The 9,943-nt window shown below is 41.3% G+C and overlaps 1 protein-coding gene across 2 annotated transcripts in view; it reads right to left on the bottom strand.

The window, feature by feature from the left end:
- Nucleotides 1–233: 233 nt before the first annotated feature.
- Nucleotides 234–9,943, bottom strand: part of cntn4 (contactin 4) — a 216,130-nt gene continuing 206,420 nt past the window's right edge. The window contains exons 14-23 of one of the 2 annotated variants that reach the window (XM_033626983.2): nucleotides 9,165–9,285; nucleotides 8,541–8,699; nucleotides 6,261–6,410; nucleotides 5,562–5,632; nucleotides 2,856–3,090; nucleotides 2,445–2,560; nucleotides 1,336–1,522; nucleotides 1,139–1,251; nucleotides 879–1,047; nucleotides 234–471 (exon numbers count right to left, since the gene is read on the bottom strand). In XM_033626983.2, the coding sequence (XP_033482874.1) occupies nucleotides 380–471; nucleotides 879–1,047; nucleotides 1,139–1,251; nucleotides 1,336–1,522; nucleotides 2,445–2,560; nucleotides 2,856–3,090; nucleotides 5,562–5,632; nucleotides 6,261–6,410; nucleotides 8,541–8,699; nucleotides 9,165–9,285 (1,413 nt within the window). In that variant the 3' untranslated portion in view covers nucleotides 234–379. The remainder of the gene's footprint in view (nucleotides 472–878; nucleotides 1,048–1,138; nucleotides 1,252–1,335; nucleotides 1,523–2,444; nucleotides 2,561–2,855; nucleotides 3,091–5,561; nucleotides 5,633–6,260; nucleotides 6,411–8,540; nucleotides 8,700–9,164; nucleotides 9,286–9,943) is intronic. The other variant, XM_033626984.2, reaches the window with a different exon arrangement.

Genomic DNA, 9,943 nt, shown 5'->3' with positions numbered 1-9,943 from the left:
TGTCATGCACTTAATTGTTCTCACCCCAGTAAGCCCAGACTGACTTCAAATTGATTAAGGAAAAAAAATCTATAAAAAGCTCAACATGTCATACAAAAAGATGCATATAAGACATTTTTCTCTTTATTTTATTTTTTTTCTTATGAAAGCTGCTTTGGTAACAACATAGTCACGACATCGCTCAATCTCCTTTACTTAGCCTGGGTGCTGAAGGGGACTCGTTCCCTGTCATCTCAATGGCATGTTTTTTTTTTTTTATTTCTTCCCTCTGCCTCTAAAATCTAAATGAATGGATCTAGTTACACCAGAGTGGGCTGTGTTTGCGTTCCGCCGTGGAGCTGTCTTCACATCAGATGCAACGTCTGCTGGGAGCTGTTTGTCATAAAGATGTCCGGGCTGTGAAAGACAGTGCTATTGTACTGAGGGCTGATAGAGTGGAGACCTTGGACGCTGAGCCGACTGCGTTTGGGCCTGAAAAGGTATTGAAAAGAACAAGGCTGTTAGTCTGCTCACTGTGGGGGGAAAGAAAACACAGACTTTTTGGCATTTCATTTCTTGTATCAGCCGCCTCTCTAGCCTGCTTTAGTAATTACAAGCTGAAAACATTCATTTCCAAAAAATGCTTGAGTTATTATTTGAGCAGCGGAATGAGACACTGAAAGTATTCAAAATAAATTGCTCAACTTTTCGTGCAACACTTGCATTATGGTGTCACGTAGAGGCCGTAATTACACAAATGTCTCATGTAGCACATTATTTCTCCACTCTCTCTGCTCCTTTAGAGTAGATGATAGCTAATCTGTTCTGGCAAGACAGCAGCAGGGGAGTGGATTATTCAGCTCAGCCCCGAGAGAGGCACTAACTAGCTCTCCACTGACCTGGTAGTCTTGGGATAGTGATCTGCCTGCTACTGCTGCCTTCCCCTCCCTCTCCAAATGGTTTTATCTGGATGATATAATCCTCGTCAGTAGGCAAAGCGAGCTCTACAGAGGTCGTGTTGGTTTCCATGACGTTGGGGCGACTGTGTCGATTCTTCTTGTACAACACCTGAGGACGAATGGTTCAAGTCAAAATTCAGGCACAGAAGCAATAGCACCAAACACCATTTTCTGATAAAACCAAGCGTCTGAGTGCTTACTTTGTAACCAGTGACCTCTGACTCATTCTCAAGAGCTTTGACCTGCTCCCAGTTCAATATAATCTTGGAGTTTGATGTGTTCCACATCACTTTAACTGGTGGCTGACTGGGTGCTGAGAGCAGAAAAACACATTATTCACCTCAATGAAAAGCTGCACAGTGGCAGAGAGTGAGTTATAATTAGATCTGATACTTACGGGGTTTTTTGGTGGTAACGTTGACCGTGGTGCTGGGAGGACCCGTCCCTGCAGTGTTATACGCCCTCACTGAGATGTAATATGTGGTGCTGCCTTTCACCCCGCGGATAATAGTAGATGTTTGATTTCCTACAGTCTTTTGCACACTGGCCGTGTCTTCCCTTTCACTTCTACTCCAGTACCTCAGCTGAAAAGCAACAGGGCACAACTGCAGACGTGAGCTCAGAAGAGAAAAAAACCAGGACAGACACTTTAAAAGCTTTCTGTTACACCCTGTCAATGAAGTGCAAACTGGAAACAGCGATGTGAACTCAGCTGGACGGAAGATGTGTACTGGTCTGAAAACAAGCTTCAGCAGCGTGTCACCTCGTGTATCTTTTGCTCACTGTGAGCTACGTGCCTCCGTTGTGCTCATCAGACAAGTGTCATGGTTTAACTTATGTGGTAAAGAGAGGGGTCAAATATGCAAAAAAGAAAATAAGAAAAAAAAAAAAGGAAAACGAATAAGAATCCTCAAAAATCCCCTGCCATCAACTTCCACTGATAACAGATTTTCTTTGTCACCCCGCTTGTCAGGGCTGAAATAGCTGGCATGCTTGACAGCACAAATATAATTTGTCTTTCCTCACAGGAACGGTTTGCTCAGGCCCTGCTCCTCTGTTGACTTTGAGTGGTCAACAATTTATAATTCTGGCACTTTATGCAGTCCTTGGATGAAAACAGTGCCTTTGTTCCCATCTTGGATTTCAATAATGAGCGGAATTAAAATGACAAGAACTAACTGAGCGCAAAGCCAGTGTCTGAAACTGCTTTGTTGTGTGGATTAGAAGCTAAACGTTCTATCCCTTAGAGTATTGCATCAGTACGCTAATCAGGGTGGTTACAGTACTTAGGTAAACAACAAGAGAAACACAACTAAACCCACAGGCATGGGACTAGGCTGGACCATTATGCATGCAGCAAGCTATTATCTCCTATGCCCAAGGTGCATGAGCCTGAAACACTCATCAATAATAGAAGAGAACAAGATTCAACAGCAGTTGCCATGTGCCTGCACACGCACGCACATATACTCACACACACAAACAAGGTATTTCATTTTAGCTCACCTCATAGCCCAGGACTCTTTTTTTGCTGGCATTCCAGGGCAGAGCTTTCCACGAAACTTCAATCTCGGATGCAGAGAGGCTCTTGGCGCGGACCCTGGTGGGAGCTCGGCCAGGCTCTGGAGTTAATGTATAAAGACTCTGAATGATTTTAAAAGTAACACTGAGCTTTGATGACCCCTCAAAGTGGCAACATCAAAACTGTTTCAAAGCTATTTCTTTCATCCGAACAACAGAGCGAGGGAAGTATGGGGAAGACGTCTGCAAGTGCTGATAGAAGAACGCTGGCTGCAAGATCACTGCTGCTGCTGTTTGTACCCTGCATGGATCTAGTCATGTACTCATGCATTTACAGTGGCTGAGCAAGCAGAGCTACTCCACTACACGTTGTGAATGACATTAAATTATACGCACCTTCTTCAGCAGAGTAGATAGTAGTAACCGGTCCAAAAGGCCCTTCCCCCTCATTGTTGTAAACCCCAACCTTCACATGGAAAGGCGAGAAGGGCTGAATGCTCTCATTTTTAAAGACGTATCTGGATGCTTCAGCGGATGGTACGGCAGCCTGCATCCACCCCGTGGCTCCATGGGGTCGAAAAGCTACAACGTAACCAAAACCTGGTCCGTTTTGCAGCTCCTCTGGAACTGGCTGCAGGAAAAATCACAGTTTATATTAAGACTAAATTCCAATGCATTTTTGTATATAATTATTCTCTGTGTATTTGTTTAAAACTCTCTATTCATCACTTTGTTAATGAATTAACTTTGTAATTCATTAATACAATGCATTTTTGAAAATTTAAGACTAAACATCAAGATGAAAGACATAGCTTTCAATTTTTGAGGCAATGATTTGCCTCAAATAAAACATGCTGTACCCACAGAAACTATTACTGGACACATCCATTACACAGAACAGTGCACTCAGCATGATACCATAAACTCAGCTGTTGTCCAGACTGATAACGTGCCTCATACATTTATAGCTGCAGACTTTCCTTTCTAGTGGATAAACCCACCCTCCACTCTGGTTCACTAATAGATACATGCTCACATAAAAAAAGCACTTCATTTCTTCATTCTCTCTCAGCTCTGCTAGATATCTCAACTCCGGGTCAGTACGGATATGGCTACTTTGGTGAGCCTCTGAATTTCTATGAATATTTTATGAGTGTTTTTGGATTGGTCAAAAGCTTTTGATTAGATATCTGTACTATTTTACCGAAGTTACATAATACCCTCAATGGAATCAATTACAAAATGCTCTCAAATTATATATTATGATCAGAAACAATTTATAAATGTAAATGTATGAACTTATATAGTGGAATTTACTTGTGAGGTCCCACAGGGATTGATTCTGGGACCTCTATTGTTCCTTATTAAAATGAATGACTTGATAACTGCATCTCCATCTGTTTCCATTTCTTTGGTGATGACCCTAGTTTGTTTCTTTCATGTAAACTTTTTTCCACACTTATTTCCAAATAGATTAAATTGAACTTTCTTTAAATGCTAATAAATCTACTTTCATAATATGTTTTGCTGAAAAACAAAAGAAACATTGAGTTGGAAAATCATATTCACTTAGTTTGCAATAATATAAGAAAATCGATTGGTAAAAGTAAATAAAATTAGTAGTTTGCTTCTTTCACCTATGTTTATTAACACCCCTACAGTTTTTTTTCCATACTTCACATATTCTATTGTCTTGGCTGGAATCAATGACTATAAAATAGGACACATATGGCTGCTGCCATCTTGCGCTAGTAATATCATTTGAACCAGAATCTGTGCAGTAGTGATCACCGTGGTATGGAGTTCCCACTCGTACATCCGTGTGACCAATTGTGAGCAGCGCCAATGATCGTGAGTGCTTGAACGTCAACCCCCTTTTTTATAACATCAACTAACTAATTATATTTTAAAAAATGAACACTTAAACATACATCAGCATGATAAGAATGACCTAAAATGACAGAAACTATCTTTGGGAAAAATTAATTTGATGTTAACCTTAGTTTATTGCAGCCAGCCACCAGAGGGCAAGATGTTTAGCTACACTTTTGGGAAGCTGCCATGTCATTCATCTTTATTATATAGTCTATAGCTGGAACTCCCACAGACCTATATAAGCTCCTTTCTTTACAACAATAATTGTGAGACGTGTTAAATCTGGCCCGTCTATCCCTGCTGCACTCTTCCATGGTTTGAATGTCCTTTCTATTTGCATACATGTAACAAAATTCACTAATCCACATTTATATATTGTGGCTTTCTTTCTCCCAGTGATTGACATATCTATGTATGTTGTGTATAATTTATTATTGGCACATGTTTTTCTTTTTCTGTTTTAGTTTGTATGCTGTACAAATGTATTTCATTTTTATTTTATTAGTTTCCTGTGTTTTATTACATGCACAACTGAACTAAACTTTTCCTCTAGTGCCAACATCAAGCCAATATTTGAACCCTGTTATTATCCAATGCATAGATTGCTAAACCCAATTTTGCATACAGTGATAACCCCACAAACCACCCTCGGGACAAAAGTTAAATTTTTAGCCCCACCACAGGTAACACATTAAACTTATAAGTTAAAATTAAAAATGCAACACTGCACCCCTGCTTTTATGTCCAAAGGAAAATGCCTCAGGAATTTTCAGGGCTGAGGCGGAGTTGGAGCTCTGTTAAGCAGAAGTTAGACTCTAATTGAACTCTTGCATACTGAAACATCAACACTGATTCTGTAAAACGTTTCACAGCGGGGGCTGATGATTTTGAGCAGCCCCAATAAATATAAGCTTTTGGAGCTGAACTGATATGCAGGGGCTTTGTAGGAAAGAAATAGAAAGACAGAAAGAAAGAAAGGGAAAACAATTTGAAAAAAGAAGTCGGGACTTCGAAGGAACCATTGAGTTTAATTATCTTATTGAAACCTCAAAAGCATTTTTCTCTCCCCTAGGGTGACAGCAGCAGTTATTGCCTCTCTGTTCTTAAAAATGAAATGCCATACATTAAGCCGTTCCGCTTAATGAAACAGAGGCCTGGATCCACAGAGAATAATGACGTCTGACTCTTTCCTCCATGGGTGAGGGGGTCCCGAACAAGCTTGCTTACCTCCCATGTGATGACTAATTCCGAGCGACTGCCACCGCCTCCACTCACATTAGCTGGTGTGACCTTCGGAGCTGGAGGAAGAAGACAGATCAGCTTAGCCCTGTTGACTTCACACTGTGCTGAGAAGGCACATGTAATCATTTTCCATGTTGCTATTCCCAAACAGCAGAGAGAGTCAACTTGCTCACATATTTGAACTTCAACATCCAGAAATCCTGGAAGATATCAGCAAGCTACTCGCAGTGTATTTGCTGCTGTAGCCAGCCTGTTATGCTTTTAATACCAAAAGATATCAAAGGGAGCAAGACATAAAGACACACAAATGATCTTACCTTGATGAATCAAGCTCTCTCTGGGTACATTGCCATTACATTGCTTTTTATAGATGATTAGTAGTACTAGTAAGTACCAACAATTTATGGAAACTTCATGTGAAATATTGTTTGACATTTAAGATAATATGCTTGCCAAGTGTAAGAGCTACAGTTTAAAGACTGTATACCTGGTGTAGCTCTGTCCAGAGGTAAAAAAAAACATATGCCCACCAGCACCTCTGAAGAAAATGCCAAACTATTCCTTCAAGAAAATAATAAAATTAAGTTAATTACGTTTGTTTGAGAAGGGAAGAACAAACAAACAGGACACACACTTTTTAGGAGGCATAAGAAAAGTTTTCTTTTACGCTCATGCAGTACATACAGGTCCCCTTTGTCCTTGCTTGTTTCGATGGCTTGCTGGGCTCGCCGGTCCCAATGCTGTTGCTTGCCAGGACTCGAAACTCGTACTCCACCCAAGGGCTCAGGTCTATTACTGTAGCTGTCAGCCGATGGCCCCCCACCACCTCAGGAACTGGCATAAAACACACAGTGCCCCCTTCAGTATCAAAAAGCTTTGCGTGTGTGTGTATTTTGTATGTGTGTGTTTGTCAGCTTAGCATCAGCTGCAGTATGTCCTCCAGGCTGACAGGCCTGGTAGGACTCCACCACAGGTACACAGGACAGGTGTAAATCCCACAAAAGGTCATATAATGCACACACTAACTCAACAAACAAGGCAACAATTAGGTCAGCAAAAATGATCAAGGTCATGTCCATATATCGCACAATACTGACAGTGTTGGTTTTAAGAAAATCACTACTATTTTAACCAACATGATGTCAGGATAAAAAGCAGGGTTTTCCCCTACCATTGTACAGGCTGTTTTCATGCATTGCTTGTATGTATACCCAAGAAAAGTAAGGCACATATTGGTATATAACCCATGTAGTCGGGAAGTCTGCAATCTCATAGCCAATGGGCTGTTGTGAGTAAAGAAGGAAGTAGTATATTGAGTAAATAAAGGAGGCAGGTTGGGGTGGTGGATGGGTCAAACAACACAGGACTTTCCCCCAGCAGACCAGTCTTTGAAACCATGCAAAACTAAGTGAATGCTGTGTTATTTTTTAGGTACATCATTACCATGTTTCTTTTTCTTAACCTAACCTACACAACTTAGCTTGCAGAAAGATGCCCAACCTAGGTAACTTTACGTTGAGTACTTAACTTTACATAATGTACTGAACATCATTTTTGGGCCGCTAATACATTAGATATCATGTGAAACATTGTTATGCCGATACTTTAATATTTTAGCCAACATGATGCCGCAGGGTTTTCTCTACAATTGTAAGACCTGAGCGAACACCTGAGCCAAACGAACAACAACAAAAAAAAAAAAAACTACACAAAGACACGTTTGCTATAATTTCTGTTCACACTATTTCTGCTCGTCTCTCATGCTCGGGGCTCAGCTCCTCGAAACATACACACACACACACACACACACACATTTATTCATTTATCTTTTCATTTTCTGTATCGGCTTGTCCTGTTGAGGGTTATGGAGGTGCTGGAGCCTACCCCAACCGAAACTGGGCGAGAGGCAGGGTACACTCGCCAGACTATAACAGGGCTGACACATAGAGACAGACAACCATTCACGCTCAATTTAGAGTCACCAATTAACTTAACCTGCATGTCTTTGGACTGCGGGAGGAAGCCGGAGAAAGCCAACAGGTTTGAGCCAACAGGTTTGAGCCAGGAACCTCTTGTTGTGAAGCAGAACAGTGCTAATCACTGCTCCACCATGCCGCCCTTTTCATATAGGGTATTTACATTTTTTTCACATTCCAAAGTCTGATTATTCTCAGGAATTAAAAGTTTATTGCTTTTTGAAAGGGTGTGCATGGATTTTTATAATAATACAACTATTTTATCAGTAGCATAAAATGGTCTTAAAACAATAATTCATTGCAATTCCTTTTGGGACAATATATCGTCCCCCAAAAGCAGTTATCATGACAGGCCGAGCAACAAAACAGGAGAATCACGAGAAAGAAATACAGTGACTATTAACTTTCTAATTTGACATTTCTTTGGCTTTGTAGTAAGATGTGTGACGCACGAAATACAGACATAAAAGAGAGAGGATTTCACCAGAAATGACAAGAAGTCAATTCATTCCTTTGAAGGTGGAGCTCTGTCTACCTGCAAGGTCATAATGTAGTTCTGTTTCAAATGTATGATCCTGACATGGTAAATCAATGAGGCCAGTAAAACTATCTGAGATCAAAGTGTCCTTAATTCACAGAAATGTCAATAGAACAAGGTATACAGTGCGGCATAAATGCACATTATACCAATCATGCGTGAATGCTGAGCCCCATTAAAGAGGATGTGGGGAAAAATTACACCAGCACTATCACTTAACTACACTATCAAATTACCACCTTGGCAACAAGCTTCATCATCAGGATGAGAGCCACGTTTCAGGATTCCCAGGAGTCCGATAAAATGGCGGTCAATGGTCATGCTACAATTGCGTCCCATTTGGTGCTGGGGTAAAAATTACATCTCCGATATTCTCACAGGCGAGGCAGAATGAAGAGTGGCCCCCTCCATGTGATTCGAGGAGGCCATGGCTGGTTGGAGAGAGCTTACCTGTGGTGACAGCCTGCCACCCGAGGGAAAATGGTGTCCTGGCCTGGATGGTGTATGCCGTAATTGGACTGTGATTATCGGGACCAGGCCTCCAGGACAGAGAGGCTGTGGTATCAGTGATTTCTTCTACATGGATGCTGGTAGGGGGCCCCGGGGGACCTGATAGATGGCGTAGCCAGGCAGGGAAGAGGAGAGAGAGATAGAGAAACAGACGGAGGAAGGAGGAAAAGGAGGGGGGGGGGGGGGGGGGGGCGGTGGAAATGTAAATCAGGAAGAGATGGGGAGATGGTGGAGAGTGTCGCAACGGTTTTAGCACCTGCAGCTACTGTAGCGAAGTGAGTGAAACCTTTGGGAGCGATTTGGTATAATTAGACAGTAAATTTCCTTTAAACCTTGAAGAGAGAAATTTCTATTTGCCTCCCTTTTCATTCTATCCTTTTACTCTTTCATCAGTGAGGCACAACCACTCACATTTAGTCACTAACAAACTCATTCTTTCTTTAGCAGAAGATGACTGATAATAACTGTTTTGAACGCTTACACATTGGTAATATTGTCAGTAATGATTTTGAACTGAAGTATGTTTTTTCCCAAAGAAAATGAAGAGTGAACGTCGTGACTCACCTCTGACAACCAAGTCCACAGCAATGGAAATGCTGTCCACCTTCGTTTGCACAGCGCACGTGTACTTCCCCGCATGCCTCAGCTGGATATTTCGAATCATAATGTCTCCTGCCGAATGCTGCTGTCATTCAACACATGCACAGTTACACACACACACACACACACACACACACACAAACACACATATACACAAACATTCCATAAGTAACATGGTAAGCCTCCAGCTATTGTAATTCAAAAACAATACTGACTTTCCAGCCACATGGGAACAAAACCAGCTGAACAGAAAGCTCATTCTCATGTATGCCAATCTCATGCAGCCTTTCCTTCTGTATTCTAAAAAGAACGGGGAAATACATCTCTATGTTAGGCACACGCGGTGCTTTTATTTTATCACTATAATTACAGAAATGTACATGCTCAGATAGCTTGATTTTGGTATGGAGCAGTTTCAGTTAAGGAGCAGCCTAATGGCTATGTCTGATAGCTAGTTCTTTGAGGGAGCCTTTTATTCTGTCTCTAATTGCCATTCTCACTCCTCCATTATCATTTCATCAGAGCAGGTTCTGTAATAAATTGGACATGCGGAAAGATGTGACACAATGGCAGTAAGAATTCTGTGGAGTGGCTGGTATCTTAATCAGTGTATGTGTAGATGCACAGCAATTCATTAGTGAGAGGAGGCTGTAAATTATGGTATAAGGAGCACCTAAATCACAGGAGAAACAGGAAAGACACCTCAGTGTGGGATTTTTTTCACTTTCACCTGTGTATCACAT

The sequence above is a fragment of the Epinephelus lanceolatus genome, chromosome 1 (genome assembly GCF_041903045.1).
Source record: "Epinephelus lanceolatus isolate andai-2023 chromosome 1, ASM4190304v1, whole genome shotgun sequence".
In the NCBI taxonomy this organism is placed as follows: domain Eukaryota; kingdom Metazoa; phylum Chordata; class Actinopteri; order Perciformes; family Serranidae; genus Epinephelus; species Epinephelus lanceolatus.
The sequence above is the reverse complement of the archived record's forward strand: the minus strand, read 5'-3'. Positions and strand labels throughout refer to the sequence as shown.